This window comes from Tarenaya hassleriana, unplaced genomic scaffold (genome assembly GCF_000463585.1).
Source record: "Tarenaya hassleriana unplaced genomic scaffold, ASM46358v1 Cleome5, whole genome shotgun sequence".
Lineage (NCBI taxonomy): Eukaryota > Viridiplantae > Streptophyta > Magnoliopsida > Brassicales > Cleomaceae > Tarenaya > Tarenaya hassleriana.
In genome coordinates this window covers 3,455,245-3,479,317 of record NW_010967707.1, presented here as the reverse complement: position 1 = coordinate 3,479,317, position 24,073 = coordinate 3,455,245, and the positions used below count along the sequence as shown (strand labels likewise).

At 35.6% G+C, this 24,073-nt stretch overlaps 3 protein-coding genes and 1 pseudogene across 4 annotated transcripts in view; 1 reads left to right on the top strand and 3 right to left on the bottom strand.

Moving 5' to 3' along the window:
• LOC104826676 (protein DETOXIFICATION 43-like) overlaps positions 1-4,277 on the bottom strand; it is a 4,961-nt gene extending 684 nt beyond the window's left edge. Inside the window, exons 1-13 of the mRNA XM_010559492.1 lie at positions 4,175-4,277; positions 2,509-2,614; positions 2,286-2,407; positions 1,885-2,175; positions 1,620-1,804; positions 1,377-1,512; positions 1,195-1,291; positions 982-1,082; positions 723-886; positions 565-636; positions 332-448; positions 153-248; positions 5-35 (exon numbers count right to left, since the gene is read on the bottom strand). Coding sequence (XP_010557794.1) covers positions 5-35; positions 153-248; positions 332-448; positions 565-636; positions 723-886; positions 982-1,082; positions 1,195-1,291; positions 1,377-1,512; positions 1,620-1,804; positions 1,885-2,175; positions 2,286-2,407; positions 2,509-2,594 — 1,498 coding nt within the window. The 5' untranslated portion in view covers positions 2,595-2,614; positions 4,175-4,277. The remainder of the gene's footprint in view (positions 1-4; positions 36-152; positions 249-331; positions 449-564; positions 637-722; positions 887-981; positions 1,083-1,194; positions 1,292-1,376; positions 1,513-1,619; positions 1,805-1,884; positions 2,176-2,285; positions 2,408-2,508; positions 2,615-4,174) is intronic.
• A 6,634-nt stretch (positions 4,278-10,911) lies between these two features.
• On the bottom strand, positions 10,912-12,711 carry LOC104826675 (annotated as a pseudogene).
• Positions 12,712-13,802: 1,091 nt separating this feature from the next.
• On the bottom strand, positions 13,803-16,385 carry LOC104826674 (ADP,ATP carrier protein 2, mitochondrial-like). 2 transcript variants are annotated; one of them, XM_010559489.2, is made up of 5 exons: positions 16,292-16,385; positions 15,198-15,447; positions 14,922-15,165; positions 14,458-14,829; positions 13,803-14,317 (listed from the first exon to the last, which is right to left on the bottom strand). In XM_010559489.2, the coding sequence occupies exons 2-5, from the start codon at positions 15,437-15,439 to the stop codon at positions 14,021-14,023; spliced, it is 1,155 nt and encodes a 384-aa protein (XP_010557791.1). In that variant the 5' UTR covers positions 15,440-15,447; positions 16,292-16,385; the 3' UTR covers positions 13,803-14,020. The 2 variants fall into 2 exon arrangements, with proteins under 2 accessions (XP_010557791.1, XP_010557792.1); XM_010559490.2 differs by lacking the exon at positions 16,292-16,385 and adding an exon at positions 16,176-16,194.
• Positions 16,386-18,761: 2,376 nt separating this feature from the next.
• On the top strand, positions 18,762-20,961 carry LOC104827426 (E3 ubiquitin-protein ligase makorin-like; the record flags this gene model as incomplete). Its single annotated transcript, XM_010560599.1, has 7 exons — positions 18,762-18,881; positions 18,997-19,757; positions 19,928-19,997; positions 20,090-20,178; positions 20,294-20,355; positions 20,514-20,600; positions 20,702-20,961. Coding segments are annotated over 5 exons (1,074 nt in total), but the record flags the coding sequence as incomplete, so codon positions are not given.
• Between the last annotated feature and the right edge of the window lie 3,112 nt (positions 20,962-24,073).

Here is a 24,073-nt window from a genome sequence, read left to right as displayed (position 1 = left end):
CCCCCCGCCGCAACACTTACTGCCGCAACTGCAACCTAATCAACCCATTAATTTAAATTAACAAAACATATTCTAAAAAAGAATTATATATATATATCTATAATATGAGCATTTAAAATCAAAAGTATGTGCATATAATAATGTTTTAGTACCATGGAGTATGCAGTGTAAGCGAAATCGGACGCTCCAAAGTTGACCCCGTCAAACACAAAGGCCAATGAATTGATGGGCTGCGTCGCTGCAACGAACTGTTGTAACCCCATGCAAACTATATTATTTATTATTATGATTGTTAATAATTTTTGAAAAATATTATGATAATTAAATTTACCGGTATGCCAACGACTATGAGGTGAATAACGTTAGGGTCCTTGGAGAAGATTCCTGAGCCGAAGTAGAGTCCCAATCCTGTACAAAGAGCCAGTCCCAGTCCCAATACGAAACCCATCTGCGACAAAAATAATTAACCAAACTCACAATTATTGTGCTTTAATTTATAATTATAATCTAATTATAATTGAGGATGCTATTGTATATATATATAATCATCACATGTATATATACCTGTAGAACACGGGACGCGGCTGCAGTCACCTTGTTGTAGTCCTTCTCAGCAAATGCACACGCCAGAATAGCCTGAACATGATCCATTTTCATACGATGAATCATGTCATATACGTACATATATACAGTGATGTACGTGTGTGTATATGTATATATACCTGACCAGCAACAGCAAGGCCATCGGCGAGAAGGGAAGACGTTAACCAGACCTGTAAACAGATCTGGAAAGCGGCCATCGGAGTGGAACCGAGACGAGCGGCCATTGATGCTGCTAAAGTCACACAGAATGTCACAGCCACAACTCTGGCCAGAAGCAGCACCCCTGTTTTCAACGTATTATACATATATGTCAGATTCGGATCAAACATATTTGAAAAATTCTTTCAATTTATGTTAGGGATGATATATGTCGCTGACCGTTCTTGAGGAAGCGGCTGAACTGCAAATCCCCGAGGCTCGGTGGCATCAGATTGACTTTCTTGGCCAAACGGATGAACAGAATCAGACATATCAAGTACCTGTCCAAAAGACATGGCCCGATACATGAAGCATTAGTTTTGCTTTCATTTCAAGTAATCTGATATATATATATCTTTCTCTGGTTAAAAAAAAAACTGTAGAAAAGCTTACTGAGAAAGAACGTGAGCTATGGCGGCACCACTGACTCCAAGACGAAGGACGAAGATGAAGATTGGATCGAGTACGATGTTCATTGCATCTCCAGCAACTGTTTACACGAACTGACAGTTATGATCACTTTTTGAACAAGAAAGAGATATAAAACGTATACATTAAGTGAAGTGAAGTGTTACCAATGGCATAGAGGGGAGTTCTGGTGTCTTTAAACCCACGGAAGATGCCTTGCATCGCAAGCGAAAGAAGAACAGCAGGAGCACCCACAGATCGGAGGATCAAGTACTTATGTGCCGGCCGTAGCATAGGCGAATTCTGTCTCGATCAAATCGTGTAATTCAAGTTATATATTTTGTTCTTCAGAATCATATGCTTTCACATGTAAGAACGTGTCTGATTTTATTTTTTTTGGTAGGACTTACATGCTTCACCCCCATGACACTTAGAAGAACCTTTGAACTGAAAACCAAGATAATAGCTTGCAAGAGGCCAAGAATCAATCCGAGAATCAGTGCGGTCGATGCAGAACGGATATGCCGTTTTCCGCTCTTGCCCTTCTCCGCCTTACTCGATTTGGGCATCGGATTACCAGTCTTTGTATCAGAACCTAATCGAGAATTCAGGAGTCTATGTCATTTACTCTAGTGCAATGAGTAGAAACACAAACGCTAAATGATAAAAAAGTACCGTTTTCCGAGGGCAGAGAAGGGACTTTAGCTGCGGCCGAAGAAGCTATGCCCTTTTCCATGGAATCCTCGGGGGCGGATTGCTCAGGTTCTTCAGCATTTCTCCCGGGGACGACGAGAATCGAATTTAACCCCTTGTCCGAGTCAGGGACAACTTCGTCGTTCATCTTATCCATTGTGTCCTCCTCCGCCACGAAGGACGTCGTGATGCTCACCAGAGGAAATATCGTAATTCTTGAAGCTTGGTTGAATATCGCAATGGACACCCCCACAGCAGCAAGCTCTACGGGCCCTGTTATACATATTTGGCGAGAAACTCGCTGAGTTAGCGTCACGGGATTAAACGTTCGAATTCGATGGCGATGGGATCAGCGGCTAAAGGCCACGCCGCAGGCAACGTACCTAAGCGACCGATGAAAGCAGTGTCAATGAGAGAAGCGATAGGATCTGCGGCTAAAGCCAACGCCGCAGGCAACGCAATGCCAAGAATCTCCCGCCCAAGCGAATCCGTCTTGAATATATTTCTGCATAAACATCACATCCCATTTTCTGTAAATACGCTCGAATACGTACGTGCGTATATACGCACATACATGTGTGTGTATTTTTATATATATATACGCACCTCGAGTCTCTGAAGAAAACAAGAAACGGCATCGTACCCTTGTAGCTCGTGGTCGTCATAGTCACAGCATCAGCAATATTCGACATTTCGACTTCCTTGGTTTTAACTGATCAGAAGGCACAGTTCTTGAGTGAATACAAGTGGTGTATGCACGTGTTTATGAGTGTATATATAGACAATATAGATAGAGATATATATAGATATAGATATAGACATGCGTAATGATCATGCATGTGCTTATTTTCCCCAGCTTGTCTATTCCCCCAATTAAACCCTCGACCAGGAAATTCACTTATGAACCATCCATTGATAAAAATATAATAAATATAAGCGTGTATGCCGTACGCGCTCCCGCGCGCGCGCGCGTGTGCGTGTGTGCATGCACGTGCACGCGCGTGTGTATGTATGTTTGTATATGTCGTAAGTAAACGAATGGTGTGTGTATATATATGTGGACACGACATACAAAGCAATGCATTATAAAAGTGGAAAATGAGAGGTATAACATTATATGATCAAAAAAGAGATAAGACAACACAAAACCGCGGTGTGATATTTACTATTTTAGGTTCGTACAGCCAAATTACCAAATCTATTTTTTTTAATTAATACTGTAAATAATTAGCACAAAAGAGAGAAAATAACATATAGCCCGTGTAATATTAATTTTTTTTAAAAATTTAACAGATCGTACATTGGTTATATAGTTAGATGTATGAAATTATATATAATATAGTAGAAAATAATCAAAGAGACGTGTTCGTTGATAACGATAACGATATACATGGTACGTCATTACGCGACGACGACGACTTATATTTCTCTCCTTTGAAACTACGTGGAAGTGCATTTAACGGCCTAAATTAATGCGTGAGAGCATAATGGTCGATGACTCGATGAAAATTCCAACGGTTTACGTTCTTCGGCAATTTATTGGAAAATAAATTTCACATTATTTTATCGAAAACAATCTATCAGCGTTTTATATGTTTTATTCGGAATTTAAAAAAAATTAATGTTACTTCTATTTTCCTGGTTCCGATAGACCAATACTGAAGGTCAGCAAAGTATGTGGATTTTAAATTTTTTACTCTAGTTTAAATATAATTTTTGTTTCGAATATATATATATATATATATATAAAGAAAGTAAAAAATAAAAAGGAAAATGGACACCGACAAGTGTTGTTTGAGAGTGCGTCAATGCAAGCCTTTCGAAAAAGGCGCCTCGTCTTTCACACAACTTGCCGGCTTTTTTATTTTCTTCCACAGCGATATTGGTAACAGACCATCTAATAGTGTATATATATATAATTAGTGTGTGTATATTGTATATATCATTATCAATACGTTACGACACTCGCACATCATAAGATTTACATCTTTTTATGTGTATTATATATACACGAAATCATATATCGTATATATCACATAAAGAAACGCTGTTTGCATATATCATATTAACAATCACTATATATTATACATCTATGTGTGTGTGTGTGTGTGTTTGTGTATATATTATAAAATATGAATTGGCATTGGAGAAAAAGAAGAGTTAACATGAATAGTTAGATAATAGAACTTGGAGATCTATGCGCTAAAAAGAAGTTATTAGGATACTGAGAACTTAGGGTTCCGAACTCATCGGACAAACAAATAATATTTACCTTATATTAAAGTCTCTGTTGCTTGAGTGAGAGAGAGAGAGAGAGAGAGAGAGAGAGAGAGAGAGAGAGATCTGAGGAGGTTTACATGTGTGAGCAAATGCATGGATCCCTTTATATAGAAGTCAGTTTCTGTGTGATCTCTACAACTTTACTCATTATATATACATATATATATATAATTTATATTGCAGATTCTATTTTTCATTTTTTTGGTAAAGGAAAGAAGAACTGTTTTTCGTTGGGTTCTTTTTTAAAAGATTAAAAAAAGATGCATAATCACTACCTTTAGGAGTAGTCTATGATTATATTTCAATGGAGCTCGACTTTGCGGTTCCGTGATGAACTTGTCCTATGTTTTTTTTTTCTTCACAAACTTTTCATATGTTGTTGGATCATTAACATTCAATATATACACCATAGATCAATGTATTTACCACCGTATAATGCGTTAAAATTCATATAAAAAATGTATATTACGTTAGACTCAATACAATTATGTAAAATTAAGTTACATGATGTAATCAACTAAATATGGCTCCCACCTATTTCTATTTCCGAGGACTAGTTTGTACAGTTTTGATAAAAAAAAAAAAAATAATAATAATTTATTGTTTATATTTTGATAGTTTGTATTATATTGGATCATTTGGCGCGGCGTGAATACTGGGTTGAATTACGTGTAGTGCAATGAACAGTCGCCAAAATGTGTTTTCAGTCATGTACTTATGTTAAATCTCATCAAAATCCGTGTGAAGAAATATGAGAGATGCCTTGGTCCAACGTACCAAACCAGATCCGCATATTCAAATCTCCATAAGAAAAAACTATAGTATAATAATTTCAAATAATGCGCAAAAATACCTTTAGAAAAATAGGATCATATATAATATATTTGGGTATTTATGATTAATGGTGGAAAATATTTTCTTCTTCTTCTTCTTCTTTCTAAATCCAACATTTTTAGATTCATCTGAGCAAATTTTCTAACAAAAGAGTTGGTATTGACACCTAACGACAATTTTATTTTAAAATATAAACATTAACGTTTTACTATAAAATAATAGCATTTAAAATTCCGCTAAATATATAAAATGGCATCGTTTTAATTTTTGTTTTAAAAATGCAAAACAAAATTATTGCAAATACTTTGGTTCAGAAATTGATGAATACTAAATGGAGACGAGGTCACAGATTGAAATATAAAGGTTTGGTGGAGAAAAAAAAATGAATTTTATGTAAATTGTATGTTTCTTTTATTATTTCATTTCTTAATTTATAAATATATATATATATATATGATATTTAGGTCTGTTATTTGACACGACACTACCGGTACATTCCAATTAGCACTAAAATAGCTAAAAAATTGTCCGACTACATTTGTTGTGTCCATTAATAAAAAAAAAATCGGAATTATTTTTTACGTTAGAGTTATTAAAAGAAGATTAGTATATGATAATGAATCTACACCATTTTTCTGTTTATCTTTTTTTTAAAAAAAAAAATAGTAAATTTTAGGCGTACCTATTTTCGTTCACATATATATGCATGTATATTTTAAATATTATTACAAACTCTGATGTAAAATTGCTTAGATAGTTGGAATTTGGTGCCTTATAAATTTGAAGATGGAGCAACATCAAAACAGATATCATTGTGTTGATAGAAGCGACGCAGTTGGTTGCGGAGGTAAAGTGGTCTACGTTGGATTTCCAATGAGCATGAAATTCATCAACTTCACTCATTTTATTTATTTATTTATTTATTTATTTATTTATTTATTTATTGTGCTGACCTAATTCTCCGTGTGCTCCATCGTCGACAAACCCATTTGATACCTTGCACTTCATATCATTTCCCTTCACAGGATATGTTATGTTAATTACCCCTTGTCACTTTAATATCTAATGACAAACAAATGTCGTATATTTGGTGTCATATGATATGTTTCCTCATATTTCACACCTTGTAAATCAGTTTAAGTATTTTTGTTATAACCAAAAATATATATCCTACAAATTGTGGTCTGATTAATCCTGTAAAATTTGACTAATCGTGCAAAAATCTCCATAAATAATTCTTAATCAATGGCGTCGGAGAGAAGCTGTTTCGAAAAAAAATCAAAGTAAACTAATTGAATTAATGGTGTAATGATTCGATATTTGAAACTATAATTTATGATTTTAAGAAAATGATCATTAGAGCCGAAAATTAATAAGGAAGTCGTTCATGGTAAATTGATTTTTCACGAAAGGGGTAGGGATATCTAAATAATTTATAATTTATTTTAATGGTTTCACCATTTACTAAACAATGAACTGTATTTCATGAACAAATTAAAATATATTCTATAAAATCTTGCTATTTTATAAATTATTTTTTTACATCCATACGTACATATTCCCAAGTCTATATTTTGAACTCATGGCTTATGGTAACCGAATATAATAGGAGTTATTAGAACGAATCTTATTCTTTAAAAATATGCTAGTTCATTATTCATTTTTAAATTTTTTAGTGGATACATTGATATTTTCGTATTATTCGATTGAAAATTTTTCAGAAAATATATCAAAACGTTTGTTTAGAAAACGCGGAGAAAATCAGTGGATGAAATAGTACGTAAATTATGATTGTCTTCTTTGATAACTTTTTAATCATATGTTTATTGCGCATTTTAATTTCAAAAAGTCATACTTTCTGCCTAGTACACACAAGTACACCGGTACCTTCAAAGAATATTTTATAATTTATTTTTTTACATAACATATTTATGTCTCCCATACATATATATATATATACACACACACTCCATAATAATCGAGATGACACCATTGATGCTAATGGCACGAGCAACAATTTTCTTGTGTTATCGGTTTTAAAAAACATTCTATGGTTTTTATTTTGGTAGTGGAAATGTTATTTATCCCTATACTATGGGTCGCAACAAGACAAACACAGACCGGTCCCGACGGTGGATCTTGATAATTTGATTTATCAATTATTTTACTTTTATTAGTGCTTATTCTTTTTGTTGTCTCTTTTTTATTTTATCTTTTCACAATTTCGAAATATTTATCTTTTAACCTAATTTTTACAGAAATGTTAGTAATGAATACGTACGGATGTCATGAATACTATATCCTCTTTTAAATAAATTAGTTCGTTCATTTTTGTCGTATGGGATCAAATAAACCATAATTGCCTCCAATTTTCACCTAAGAACTATTTAACATTAATTTCTGGTTTTACTTTTGTTTCTTTAGAAAAAGATTTAATTTTTATATTGATTGAATTACATTAATATCTACAAAAATCATAATGGTATACAGAGATGACAATAGGATATATATTAAACATTTTTTTTATTATCAATATGAGTATTTTCCTCGCCGAAAGCCAGGTGTATATCAATTAGGTATAATTTATTTAATTAAAAAAAATACTAACAAGGGTAATAAATAAATTAAAGGAATACATTAAGATAGAAAAAACCGCTTTCGTGTGGAAGCCACGGAGCCACACTCATCAAATATGACTAAACAAGTAAGTGAGGAACCACTTTCGCGTGGAAACCACACATCCCATCCACGCCCTTCTCCAAAAACCTTTTTTTTTTTTATAATAGAGGACCCATACCTGCTACTCTTCGGACGTGCTGACTAAATAAATCTCCGATCCGGAGCAGCTTTTATATATGGATCATATAAACCCAGAAATTACCTCCTTCCCCACCAGTTAGGAATTGAACACTCAAAGTAAAGTTACCTCGTACCCAAACTTGACCACTCGTCCACGATCTGTTGGGTAAACCCTTATTTTATTTATCGCCACTTTTCCTTAATCGTAAGATAAATTTAAATAACATCATATATTTTCACCTTTCCTTCTGTGGCCTTATATCCTTGAATAAAAAATACAGAAAACTCAACCTTTTTTTAAATATATACGTATATGAAGAATTATTGTGATCGCACTAATACATAAATTTTAATATTATGTAAATTAATTTCCAAAATATAGTTGCTATTCCATTTGGGTGCTTCGTAAAACCAGAATTTGATGGTGGGTTCTCTTACACTTTCAAGAGCAACAACTTACAAATCTAATAATAATTCTTTTATGTTATAATTGTAGTGCATGTAAAGTGAAAACTATTCGTTTTCTTTTTTTCTTCCCTTTCCGAATAATATAATTAATAGTTAAGATGCTAGGGATGCGCATCAACATTTTAGTTTCAAAAAATATATATGTGTGTAGTGGGTGTGGCTCCTTTCAACTTGTTGATTGGATTCCTAAACATCATGACACAAGAATGTCGATAGCTAAATTAAATACATATCATGATATGTATATACACAACTAAAAATATAGGAGAACCGGTTACTAGAATATTAAATGATTATGAACTAACAAACCATATTTTAATCTACAATTTATAAATAGAAAAATATTTTATCTAAAAAATTTACACAAAAAATTCTCTATAGACTCATCATAAAAATTTCTAAATATATAATTTACGAAATAGGAATTGATAACCTATTATACTTACATAAAAGTATTTTAAATTCATCGAAAATATAATAATGTATTGTTTAAAAAACTATATAATATTTATTTTAAACAATTTATGAAATAAATGATAGTTAGTCTGAAATAGAATACTTGATGAAATATTTAAGGCTGGTCTATTCATATAATCAATCTCCTTTACCATGAAATATGTGAATATATATATATATATATTCAATTAAAATGCATCAAAGTGGTTTATGTCGTCTAATAACGAGAAAGTGGCAGAAACAAATTCCCTATCAGCATTACTATATCGTAACTACTTCTATATTTTCCGTAAATATTGCTATTAGTAACAAAATAATAATTATATTTTAAACTTTTATTACGAAAATACTTCTATTTTCCGTAAATATTTTTCATATTTATTCATTACAATATTAACATAAAATTCATAAGATTTTGCCTCAAGCATATAGTGGCACGAGGATAAGCGCATGTCTTGCAAGATTCACAATCTTCAGATTCCACTTTGCACCATAACTACGAGATAGTGGGTAGTATAATTGTTTTTCAATTATTCCAAAAAAAAAAATTTAGCTTTAATTTGACCAATCAGATGGGAGATTAAGATAATGCACGGTTGTGATAATGTTATATGATCATCGATGTGACTAATAAATGTCACAAATGGGAATGAAATATAAATTATATATATGTACCTACTAATATGGATATAGCTGTCTTTTAAAACCATATGGAGTAATAATTACCTTGAAAACTTTAGTATTCAAAATCTTCCATGTGAATAACCAAAAAAAAAACTAAAGCTTAATAAAATCACCTTTTTAAGACATAAACCTAATGTCATTTTGGTTTAAATCATGTTTCAAAGTTAGGAAATCGTCATATTTGTTTAACTTTTATAAATACAATGTATGTATGTGCCAAAATATATTTATAATACATGCGATATTTAAAAATCAGAAGGAAAAAAAACGGCCGCAAACAAAATAAATTTTGTAATATGCCAGCCAGGCAACAAGAATAAAAAAAAAACCGACCAAATTCATCCGTAGAGTTAGAGCAAGTCCCCGGTTCGATTTTATGGTTTATGGTAAGTAATGTTCTTAAACACATTACGACAATGATGCAAATTCGATTAGGATCAATTTGAAATCGGTTTAATTTAGTTTTTAAAAAATTAATATCCAATTTACGTTTATATCAAAAACGATATGAATCGGCTTCGGTTTGTATTTATACCGAAATGGGCTGTTGAAATTGACATGTATTTTAGGCTGGTTGGGCTTTAATGGGACAAATGGCCTTAATTAGTTCATCTTATAAGGGCGAATTGCGGTCTTAAGATCCATCTTTTTTTTTTCAAATCCATGTAACGAAAGCATTTTTGTGAACCAATCGATAAATTGCTTGTCCATAAATAATGTATCTTCAAGATTTTAGATAGAATTTAGGTCTTTGTAAATGTTTTAAAATATATTTTCGGATACATTGGAAATATTTGGTCACTTTAAATTTGTTTTCATGCTACAGAAAAAGTGATATATTTCTATATATAAAAATATTTAAAAAAAAATTGGTGACGTGAAAATTAATTTGTGAGTGGGTGTGAGAGCGGTACGTGTATTTAATGGAGTATTAACGTTAACGTGAACTTTAAGAGAGGATATATTAATACACAAGGTTAGACCATATGAGTTAATGATTAGACATAACAATTGTGGAGATATTATATGTTTGCTATATAAATATATGGTAGATGCATGCAATATCTTGTATTATATATTGTATATCTACGTAAAATTATAACGTGGAATTATGGCATTTCAGTTTTTTTTTTTTTTTTTTTTGCTTACATCCCAAGATACATGTTGGTCCCACTTATAAATCCCTCTTTAGTACCACTAATGAAATCGTGACTAGTGTCATAGCAGCGATGCTATGCGGTTTTTCAACTACATTTATTTTTTCAACTTCTACATCCTTTTTAATAGGGCGCACGTTTCGGTTGGTATGGACAATATAAATGAAATAATAAATATAAATTAATTTTTATTTAAAATTGTTTTTATATAATTTTTAAAAATCATATGCATCGTTCACAATTTGTCAAGAAAGAAATTAAAGTGGAAAAATATCGTGAAAAATCAACAAATCATCAATATTTAATTGAAATTTGGAGGTAAAGGGAGGCATGAACTTACTTTCTTATTACGAAACGACCTTGTACACATTATTTTCAGTTTTTATACATTAAGAAAAAAATGAAAAAAAAAAGAGACTATACAAATTCACCAACTAATCTCGCGTCAATATGTATGTGGGCCATTATTTTCTCCTTTCATATGGCAAACAACATCTCTACGTAACTTCCTATTCACATTGCATTCGCTAATTATAAAAGAACCATGCAGTGGTGCATGGTTAAGTCCCTCGAATGAAATCCCCCCAACCACCTATATATGTATATTATTGTATGGATGTAGCTAATATATGTGTATGAAATAGACAAAAATCAAGAGAAATTATAGCAATGAATGGAAAAATAAGAAGAAAAGAGTGAATGACGAAAAGGGGATATCCGATGTAAAGAGGAAAGATCCAATGAAAGAGAGGAGAGAAATCAACACTTGAAGCAGAGAGAGAGAGAGGGAGAGAGAGAGATTTGGGGGTACTTGTTATTCAACTTGATAATCAAGGAAAGGGAAAGAAGAGATGTTTTCCATGAGACCATCCAAATCCCAATCTCCAATTTTAGGGTTTTCTACTTGCCAAGGGTTGTTCTCCATCCCAAACATGTTACCCACCTTGAAGCTGTCTGAATGGCCCACGTGTTTATTACTAAAGCAAGGATCTATGTCGATGAACCCATTGTTGCTTGCAGTACAAGCAACAATACTGTTGTCGATGCTACTTCTATTCTCCGAAGGAGGAAGAGAGAATTCGCCTCCTACTGATCTGTTCTTACCGATCGGTTCAAGAATCACATTACTATAATCACCTGATGAACCTTGAAGGCAATCTCCTAAGCCATTAACGTTGAATAAGCCTCCTCCTGTACTTCCCATTTGGTGACACCGGTTATCCATCATGGTGATCATCAATGGATCGAACTGGTTCAAACCGGTGTTAATCATGGGTTGGAAGTTGCAAGAGAGTGGCGAAGAAGAGGATTCCATGCACATGGGTGGCATGCCCGCCATTATATCATCAAGATGACCATTCATTTGTGTTAACCCCGACCCCATGTCGAACTGCTGCTGATCTCTTGGCTCCATGGAATTACTATTGCTGTTGTTAGGCGATGATGACGATGATATATTGGAAGAAGTGTTGTTATTATTCTTGAGTCTCTTCTTCAATGTCGAATTCCAAAAGTTCTTGATCTCATTGTCAGTCCGACCCGGAAGCCGAGCAGCTATCTGAGACCACCTGAGAATGTTTCGGAACAGAATTATTAGTATAAGCAACACTAATTCATATACATAGTCAAAATGATGAAATTGCGATTATACCTATTTCCAAGAATGGAATGAAAATGGAGGATGAGATCCTCTTCATGGGGAGAGAAGGCGCCGCGTTTAAGGTCAGGCCTCAAGTAATTGATCCAACGAAGGCGACAACTCTTACATTCCTGGCAATGTCACTCCAGCAACCTTGTCCATTGGTCAACATGTACCTTATTAGCTTCTCGTCTTCATCGGGGGACCATAGCCCCTTCCTAAGCTTGGCCTTGTTGTTGTTGTTATTGTTACCACCATTACCGCCATGGATGTTGGCCGGTTTGTTGTTGCTGTTGATGTCTTTGATGATCATATCTGGTTTCCTCATCATCATCGAAGTTATAGAAGAGGGGGCCTAATTACAAAAACGCCACTTTTTATTAAAACCCTTTTGGAGTTTAAGAAGAGAGATACAGAGGGAAAACAACAATGTTTGGAAGATAATTCGATATCGAAAGAGATTGTGAGAAGGAAGTGTTTGATGAGGGTGGGGAAATGTGATGATGCCTTTGTGAGGATTGCTTTGGAATGATATGAATATGAGTACTTGGACATGAAGAGAGAGAGAGAGAGAGAGAGAGAGAGAGAGAGAGAGAGAGAGAGAGAGAGGGAGAGATGATGTGAAGAAGAAGCAAGACTTTGGAGTTATTTTTTTGTTTATAAAATGTTCGTAAAGAACATGATGATAGACTTGTGAGTGAAGAAAAATGCATCGAAAAAGACTGGTTTAGAGTCAAAGACAAGAAGACACATCTCTCTCTCTGGACACACGTGTGTCTGAAGAATGAATTAGCAATCTGGACCTCGTAGAGATGATGTTTGCAAGTACACATTGCTAATGGCAAAGATGTGTTGAGCTTTTGATCCGAATGTCGAAACTTGTTCACTGCTAATTACGAATCTCTCTCACGTTTCTTTTTAGCCCTTTTTATTATTTATTTTTTGGCCTTACTGCTACACGACAACTATAACCGAATTTTTCTTATTCGAAAGTATCATATAGCTGATTCCCAAGCAACCCCAACTAAATTAACAAGCATCTGATTTCAGAGTTTTAGAAAGCTATTGCATATAAATTAAATATAATTTGTTTTTTTTATATAAATAAATATAAAACTATTGGCATATTATACTCGATTGAAATCCCACGCTTTGATCAATAGACGGCCTGATGTTAGGGTGGAAAACATTGTCCAATTTTTGAGTGTCTGATCCGATTTACGCATTTGGTATTCGAACAGTTGCGATCCGAATTTAGATTTGTAAATCGAGATTGTTGAAAGGGGTGGATTCGGATCCAGGAGGAGATATATTGATTTGGACATGACGGGTTTTGAGGGTTTGAGAAGTAACAAAGAGGCTCGAGATGAAGAATTGGAGCTATCGCTGTCTTGGTGCGTCGTCAATCCTATCTTTCAGTGGCGTACCCTTCCCTTCATGCACACAAGTGCTCCATCCCTCGCGTCACCAACAAAAATGTTGGAATCCGAGAATTCGAAATTTCTTCCCATGAAGATAGCTCAACTGCATCCAAATGATTTCAAGAAACGAACAAGAACGCACCAAAAGAGGTGTAGATCTCGAGAACAAATAACAATTTCCTCATCGTCAAACAAAAACAGCTCCTAATCCCAAAATCGTTTTTTTTAAATATAATAAGGTTCGAAGGAAAGTGTGGCATAACCTCCTCCTAAACATGAATTATTAATTATTTCTGATAAAAACCCATAAATCTAGAGAGAACAAAAAAAGACAAGATTTCATCAACATCTTCAAAATGGCTTGGGTGCTTTGTGCAAACTTAGGCACCACCAGAACCGTACTTCTTGCCGAAGACAATGAGCTGCAACTTGTCGTAACCGGCGAGAACTCCGGCACCTGCAATGGCACGGAGGATGTTGGCACCTGCTCCCTTGAAGAGCGATTTCGCTCCCTCGTTCTTCAGTATCTGCCCAAAGGCGTCGAGTGAGCTCTTGTACTTCACAGCTTCACCCGATGTCATCATCATTCTTCTTCTGACCGTATCAATTGGGTATGATGCCAGTCCCGCTCCGTTGGTTATGAGCCACCCGAGGGCAAAGCTGGCGAAGAAACTATCCTGTAATCCAAAACCAAACCAAATTGTTCTAGTTTATCTAAAACTGAAATAACCAAACAGGAACCCAAACAGAAACCCTATGATGGACACCCCCCTAGATGAGGGGTAAATCGGAGTAATGTGTTTAAAAACAAACAAACCTGGAGGTCTCCAGTGAGGAGGACGGGCTTCATAGAGTCGTACAGACCAAAGTAGAGACCTCGGTAGACGATGATACCGACACAGGAGATGTTGAACCCACGGTAGAGTCCAGCAATACCGTCGGATTTGAGGGTCTTCTTGTATACATCGACAAGACCGTTGAACTGCCTCTCACCTCCCTTCTTGGCAGCCTTGGAATCGTTGGCCAGACGGGTACGGGCATAGTCAAGGGAGTACACGAAGAGAAGGGATGACGCACCAGCTGCACCTCCAGAGGCCAAGTTGCCGGCGAACCACTTCCAGTAGCCATCCCTGTCTTTCTTGAAGTTGAAGAGCCTCTTGAAGTAATCTTTGAACGCAAAGTTCAAGGCCTGAGGAGTGAGATAAAGAGAGAGAGAGGGATTAGTGAGATACAGTCCTTGGTGATCTCAAATGTGACAAACAGATGGCATAATTCACCAACCTGAGTGGGGAAGTAACGGATGACATTGGCAGTGTTTCCTCTCCACAATGAAACAATTCCCTCTTCCTGCGTTGTCCTCTTGAAACAGTCACCAATACCCTTGTAGGGTTCAGAAAGCCTGCCGGCCTTGATCATCTCATCCTGGTTCTGGATCAAAAGCTTGACACGCTCGATGGGAGCGGCAGCGGGCTTCGACACAGCAGCAGAAACACCACCCATCAGGAAATCAATAGCAAAGATACTTTTGGTGGCAACATAATGTCAACATTCTCTTACAGCCCTTTTTCTGATGGAGCTGCGACAAACACCGGGGAAGCAGTTGATGCGACCCGGCTTGTGGGGACAAGAGGGTATTGGAATGCGGCATTGGAGTAGTTTCCATATGCAGCACGCCTTTGGTGCATAGAAGGCCTCTGGAAAGCCCCATCATAAGCATTAATGTCCTGAGAAACGCTGGACCTCAGGAACTGGCAGGCAGCCTTCTGCATGACAGTAGGGTGCTGAACCTGATCAACCATTTTGACCTCTGCAAGAATAAACGGGCATTAGTGAAAAATCAGGCATATGCCAAACCACGAAGAAGGCATTGGCATGCGATAGATTGAACCTATATGCAGGAAATGTTCAATAGAATTCTCCCAGACAAAAAACATCAACGCGGACAAGAAAATAACAAATAAGAATATCTAGCCAAAGTCATATCTGCCATGCGTTCTTTTATCAGCCTCATCCAATTAACAATTCCAAATCTCATGAACCAATTCCAATTCATCACTTAAAGTTGACACTGCACATTTGACAGTTCGCACATCGCGTGAGAGGCTAATAAAAAACTAATATGGGAGAAACGTCGCAGTAAATCGTGAGATCTGGATAAAACCAAACAAACATCATCATATCAAGATTTCCAACACGAGTGTTGATCAAACATCAAAAACAACTCAATACATGTCGGAGAACACAGATCACGAATCGAACAGTAGAAAGCCGCGGCACCGACTTTCCAAAGAATACATAACTCTCAATACAGAGATCCACGACAACAGATCCAATATCACTTAGTAAATCAACGATACGCACATGTGAAAAAGATCTAAATCATTTCACAGATCTAGTTCACCACACCGAGGAAACGCAACCAAACTCAAACCAGGACCTAGATTCAAACCGGTCCAAGAAAACGAATAACTCATATTCATCAAACCAAAAACAATCCAGATCTAAAACACCAAAACAAAAGCATTCTCATTTCACCTTTTTAGATCTGGAAAAGGGAAAAAGATCAACAGATATTATATCGGAAACACCAGAGACGAACAACGAGGAAATTTAAACCAAAAAACACAGGATCTGAGAGAAACGTTGCTTACCTTTGACGCGATCGATGGGTACGCGCAATTCCTGGAGCGAGATTTTTCTGTGGTGAAGAGGTGAGCGTTGGAAAGAACGATTGTTAAGCCTTTTATTGGCTCCTGAAGTAGGGTCTCAACTTTTGAGGGAATAATCTTGTGTTACGTTGGTATACCGTGTGCTGCAGTATAAAGCCGTTGGATCTAAAACCTGGAGAAGTTGATGTTTCTAGCCGTTGATGATAATTACTTTTGGAAACAATCTAGGGTTTGGAATATTTGACTCTTCTACCGACCGTTGATCTTGCCAACTCCGCGCTCTTAAAAACTGGGAGAATGCGATTGGGGAATGATGAGGCAACTGTCCAAACGGTGACGTTTTGTTAGTTTTATGGAATATTTTATTTTAAGCCTGACGAGGTAAGTATATTATATTTTCCCTTTTTCAGGCGAGATATTATTTTTTATTTTCCTTTTAGGTAAAATCGATATTAATTTTCCCTCAAAGAAATTGTATTTCCTATTTCAATCTTGTTAGAAAAATGCTGCTGTATTGTATTTCATTTTATCGTCTATCAACTTTTCGGAATCAACGTTATGATATTGTATTATATGGCTATCATTTACATTGTTATATATATATATATAAGCAATTATTATAGTAACATTTAAAGCTATTCAAGTTTCAAATATTCAGAAATGATAAAAGATAATACGAATCAAACATCACAAAGACATTCGAATTTTAGGAAAAAATAGTACAATGTCAACACCACAACACTTGGTGCAATTATTCAAGAGATATTCTTTATTAATCAAGTCCAACGGATTTTATACAATTTTTTTTTATCATTTTTATAATAGACAAATAATTATACATGGCTCTATATAGGTCAAATAATTAGCTGTCCCAACAGAAAAAAAAAACAATAATTACGTATTAATATAAATTTGATATTTACAGTATAGTTTTCGTAATTTTGTTTCAATAATCGATGTCAAAGATAAATAAATGTTAGATTAACTAAATATAATATTGAGTATTGGAAGAGAGAATAATCATAATTCCTAAAATATATATATGCGTGAGTTAAAAAAACAAGTTATTTTTGTTGTAATGGAAGAATAATATCCTCGCGAAGTGGCTTTTTCACCTTCCATTAGCTTAATATATATAATGTAACATGTTGTCCCATCGCAATTTGACTGGTCAATAATAAGTAGCCGACGAACAATCCTTTTGGTTTGTGATCTATTTTTCATTATTGTTGTGGTTGTTGTCACAGAGAGTCAATGATGCAAAGTTTGACTTTTGAATATTCTTACTCCGCCTCTTTCCACGCTGTTGCTGTAAAGCAGAGGAGTATAAATAATGGGTTTAGGCCCATATATTAATTATTGGTATTAGGCCCAAACAATAATGATTCTTAATATTGAAGATAAGTTTTTTTGTTCAGTGGGCTAGGAGTAGGCCCTCTGCGTTCACATATTGTATGGACCTTTCCTCCAAGATCTCTTGGCCCAAAATAAAATGGCCAAAAAAAAGGGAAAATATTAAAAGAGATGGAGATGCGGGGGATCGAACCCCGTGCCTCTCGCATGCAAAGCGAGCGCTCTACCATTTGAGCTAATCCCCTGTTGATTGTCATCAAAATTTATTTTATCTTTCATGTTTAGCTATATAGTGAACCCATATGAATGATTGTGTATATGTATGAATTACGCCATACTTGGACTAATAGAACATCGGGAAAAAAAAATTAAATTTGTGTGTATATATAATTAGGAAGATACCAGAATTCTAAAATAATTAAACCGACTTGGCTAAGAGGTTGGGAAATTTTTCAAGAGATTTTCGAAGTATATGAAAAAAATATGAAATTTTAACAAGAGGTTGGGAAAAAAAATCTAAACAAAAATTGAAACGTCATCCACTCTGGGTCCTTCACAAGAACTGGAATCGGGCAGCTGAACGACAACTATATTGGGCCGGCCCATTAATAAAAGGGTTAGTTTAGTAATTTTTAGATAAAATATGTGGAATGACGAGAAAACCAGATGGTGTTTCTCTATCTAACCTCGACCGCCGGAAATTGAAAACCGTAGAAAATCTCTCTCTCTCTCTCTGGTTTTCGTCCCCAGAAAGATCCAGTGGACCTCTTCTTCCTAATTTCCTCCTATTTCTTCTCCGACAAAGATTATTTTTTCTTCTGATTCAGAATCTGTTTCTCGATTCAGTTTTGCTTTCGGACAATAGTTTTTGCTCTCGCATTCCGATCCGTTTTTTGGGTCCCTTTTGATTTTAGTCACCTTTTGCTTTCTTCTGACTATTCTGATCGAACCTTGGATGTTGGGTTTGTTTTTTTTTTTTGTGCGTGTTGGTGAATTCTGTTCTTCGGTTTCTGTTAGTCTTGAATCTCACTGATCGAGGAAAATTTTGTTCTGGAAACATGGGAAAACGGAGGAGTAGAAGCGCATGATTTGATTGATTTGTGGTCTTCATCGTTACTTTTGTCTTTTCAGGATTCTCTGCAAGTTCTTCATCCAAGGCGCGTGCTTGAAAGGGGAACACTGTGAATATTCCCATGACTTGAATGGTTCGGCGAGAAATGTAATGTAATCTCTTTTGTATTTCTTCCCTTTTTTCTTCCATGAATTTTCATTTTATTGTACGATTGAATGAAACATGTTCATGAAAGGATTGATGGGTTTTTTTGCCGTTATAGATTTGCTCATTCTATCAGAAAGGGATCTGTTCCTATGGAAGTAGATGCAGATATGAACATGTCAACGCTTCTCAGTCACTATCCTCTTCGTCATCGGCATGGAACATTCCGCGGCGGCCTCTCAGCTCAGATTCTGAGCCTGTAGCTCGCTCCTCTCAGCTGGGTCCTGCTTCAGCGGAGCATAGCTCTCTCTTCACGCCTACGGAACCAGCATGGAATCTGCAAAATGGTGTTGATTGCGGATGGGAAAAGGAAGATGCTTCGGCCCCCAGGATTGATGTCCAACCAAGAGACAGACCCATCTGCTCGTTTGCTGCGGCAGGTGACTGCCAGCGAGGAGACCGCTGTCCTCATATTCATGGAGACCTCTGCCCGACATGTGGAAAGAATTGCTTGCATCCTTTCAGACCCGAAGAAAGAGAAGAACATACGAAAGAATGTGAGAAGAAGCAGAAGCATGTCGAGGCTTTGAAACACAGCCAGGATATCGAGTGCAGTGTGTGTCTTGACCGTGTATTGTCGAAGCCAACTCCAGCCGAAAGGAAATTTGGTCTGCTGACAGAGTGTGATCATCCATTCTGCATACAGTGCATCCGTAACTGGCGCAGTAGTGCCCCTGTCTCGGGAATGGACGTGAACAACACATTGAGAGCTTGCCCTATATGTCGCAAACGTTCATATTTTGTTGTACCGAGTGTGGTGTGGTATTCCACTCCCGAAGAGAAGAATGAAATAATCAACACTTATAAGGCAAAACTCAGGTATACTACTAATCATCATGCAATTTTTGCTTTATGCACGATCTTAGAGTTCGTCAACCAGAAGCTTTGATCTCTTTGTTTTCATATTCCATTTGGCTCTAATCGGAAAAAAATGGAAAATTTGATGATTACATGGTCGGGTTGTACATTTCTATGTTCCAATATTGCAGGTCAATCGATTGCAAGCATTTTAACTTTGGAAATGGCACTTGTCCATTTGGTACCAGCTGTTTCTACAAGGTATGAGTAAGAAAATTTCCTTTTCCTCATCATTTACCAAATCACACTTGGGTTTTGTGATGATTTCTATAACTTTATCTGGGCATTACTAGCATGCGTACCCCGATGGGCGGCTGGAAGAAGTTGTTCTCCGGCATCTTGGGTCTCAAGACGGAGAGATTGTGATAGCAGATAATATAAGGTCTCCTTTTCTCGTTGCTGCTTTTCGTTTTCTCCCATGAATGGCCTCAATCATGATTCCTTACTTATATAGTTTTGTAACTTTGTTGGTTATGATTGTGATAATATATTTTCAGGTTATCAGACTTTCTTGGTGACCTGCGTATTTAAATTTTGAGCACCATTTAGACATTTCAATGTAAGTGCTCAACTTCTCTGCACAATTTCGATGATACCTTGCAGCGCCCTGTTCGTACTCGAATTCTTTGAGATGATGAATGCTGCATGGAAATGTTAGATACGGCTAATTCCCTTCTCTTCGTGATCTTTTCGACAAACGGACAATTTTCAACGCAGAACACAGGTGCTTGTAGCATGAAGACGTTTTGCATATGCAAATCCTCATTTGATTTTTCCGGGGTTTCGACAGAATCCTGTAATGAGGTGAAGCAGATCTCCTGGGTGTCTTTTTTGTCTCCCTGTTCTTGCTTGAATTTCTGTGGATGATCTGTTTTTTCTGATTCGAACTACTTTTCTGATGCTAGAAGAAGTGCAGGGCCTTGTCGATAGGAACCGGAGGAGGACCAAGGAGATAAGGGAGTACAAGAAATTGCTTGTGATAAAGATTTCTGAAGGAGTAGTTCTTTTTTTTGTTTGAACGGGTGTTATTTTTTTTCACCCATATACTTCTGAGTTCTGAAATAACCAAGAACCAAATCATGTGTGGTGTTGTAGCATCATGTAGATTCTTGTACAAACAATCCTGTGAAATGCAATGAGATATGAGATGCTATATAGTTTTTCATTGTGTGTATGTGTGTATATACATGGGGAGTTTAGGGAGGAAAAACAACAGGAACAGAGCAGGTCTTTTCATTATTCGGACAAGATGACGGTGGACAGAGGAGAAGCTTCTGAGATTGAGATTGGATTTTGGTTCTACGACCTGAAGATGGAGAGCCCGGAAACGAAGAGAGAAGAGATGATCATTATCATCGACATCCCCGTGAACAATGCGGCCGTTGCAGCGGCGGCTCCCCTCGTTTGTGAACCGGAGGACTCTGTCCAGTAGTATCGGGCCGAGGCCGTGACCACTGAGGAGAGCGTAATGGCCACGAAGGCCAAGGCTGCGGCCGCGTATGAATTGAGAGAAGCCATTTATTCCTCCTGTTAGAAACTCTTGGATGTTGCTTTTTGTGGTTTTGGATTTGACGTTAGGGTTTTATAGGGCAAGATACGGTTTTGTTTGGGAAGAACGTGAGTAGCACAATGGAGAAGAAACCTTATCTTTGGAGTTTTAAATGACAAAACCTAACACTATACATACATACATACATACATACATACATACATATCAATTACATTTTATTCAAGTTTTAAATAGTTTGATTGGATAAATTAATGGGGTTCGTTATATGTGCCAAAACAAAAACTCAATTTGCAAACTATACTAAAGAAATCGAATTTAAATTTTTTTTTTCTTTTTATCTTATACAAAAACATTTCCCCCCATCTCTTTCCTAGATAAAATCTTCCATCAAATCTAACTTTCCACCGTGCATCTCCTTTCTTGTCATTCTTTCCGTCGAGTTCATTTGTGTTTGAAAGATTTGAAATTATAATTTCATCAATTTTTCTCTAAATTATGCATACATATTAAATATGAACCAAATTAGATTTTAATTTGAAGGATGGGCCATATGGGTTTTGATGAATTCAGCCTACTCCACAAAGCCCACATTACACATTTACAATCTCTTGTGAGTAATTATTTGTAATTGCAAATTTGATCTACAAAAATTATAATATTTTAGGTATTTAGAATATTTCACCAAATAATTGATTCGGTCTCGGAATACCCAAATAAATAACACAAAAACAACTAATAATACAATATTATAGCTTAACACTAAATTAGTATAATTTATGTCGGCTTCTGTTCGTCCACGTTCTGCAAATTCAGAGTTTTGAGTGAGCAGCATAATAAACTCCCTAGTGATTTACCATAAAATCTAACATAAAGTATATAAAACGATATATTTCAAAAATGAATATAGGAATAACTATTAATATATATATATATAAACGGATGTATGAATTGTATAAATAAACGTCTTTATTTCTGTATAAATAAATGAAGCAATACAAAATAATCAACCGAAAAACAATAATCCACCGTCATCAAACCCTCAACCCCGTCAAGAAGAACATATGCATGGGGAAATATTACTCAAATAACCCACTTGGGGTCGCAGCAATTTCAGTGTACACCACCGAAAAAAAAAAAAAAATTTGCGACCTTATTACGACTAATATATAACTAATATATAACTTATTACGACTAATAAACTACTCTTATTTTAGTTGTATATTAGTTATATATTAGTCGTAATAAGGTCGCAAATTTTTTTTTTTTCGGTGGTGTACCCTGAAATTGCTGCGACCCAAGTGGGTTATTAGGGTTAAAACCCCTATGCATGGAACACATCTCGTCATATAATGGATGAAATAGGTGAAATTCCGAGAATATCAACAGAAGAATAATGGATCGATCCAACCCGAGTCGAACGACTCGACTCAGTTCCTCAATAGAGCGACGAGAGACAAGAGCAGAGAAGAGCAGATAACAGCGCCAGGAGCACCGATGGAGAATCCAGCACCGGCGTCGGGAGCAGGAGCAGGCGACGGAGACAGATCTTGAGCGGAGACCGCAACGACGGAGAAGACCGTCATGAGAGAGACGAGAACGGCGGCGAAGAAGATGTTGGATCCGGCCATTTGTTCTGAATAGCAGCAGAGATGGAATACAGAGAGGTTAGAGATGGAGAGGATTACTGGGTTTGTGGAATTTGTTGGTGAACTGGGGGTGGAGATGATGAGTGGTCATGTGGCGCATTTATAGGGGGGAGAGAGGTTTAGGGTTTTCTTCTTTTTTTTTATATATTTTGATTGAGAAAAATATTTAAAATATTTAATAATCAATGAATTCATAAGGCGCGTGGACCCCGCGTAGACGGTTCGAGTCCACGCGGGCCGCGTGTAATGTCTTTGCTTTTCCTCCAGCGTTCATATCCATCAATACTTTCAATTTCTCAACGGTAAAATTGCATTATTAGTTTAAGGAAAAGTAAAAGATACTAATAAATCTAAAGCATTAATTAAATAATTTTAATCTAAATTAAATATTTTCAACAACGGTATAAATTATACCATTAATTTTTTTTTTTTGCAAAACGAATTCAAGTTAAATTAATATAAGAAAATTAAATGAATAGAAATTGATATTTTTTTATAAAATGGGAAAAGTAAAATCTAAAATTGATTGGATTACAATATAATTGAGATCTGAAAACAAAATTACATAGTATTTTATATTTAGAATCTTTGATTTTGTTTCTCCACCAATTGATAGTTGTTTGTTAAAACTATCAAATAATTTTGATTTTTCAATTATAAATTTGGTATTTTTTTCTTTAACTTTTTAAAATGAAGATACAGTTGTGTGAAATTTCTATCTTTCCGTGTGACAAGGAAGTTGTAAACATTATTAACAAAATAAAAAACAAACTGAAAGCATGTGAAAGTTTAATTTCATTCTTAATTATTATAAAAAAAATGGAAATAAAATAGGTCGAGAGTCGTTGCGAGACAGGTGGGACTAAAAGATTTGGGTTGAGGAACAACCCAACGCTTCAATCTTGACGTCCAAGTGAGCCTTGTTCACATTTTCCCCGGTAGATATAATTATATCGTAAAATAAATAAATAAATAAATAAATTATAATCGACAACAAAGTAGAGAGAGAAAATCAGCATTGATACAAAAATGAACATAAACGAGAGTATCAACTATCAATAACGGAAAATTTTTGAGACATCTTTCCTCAAGCAACTCTGACATAAATTGAGATATCATTG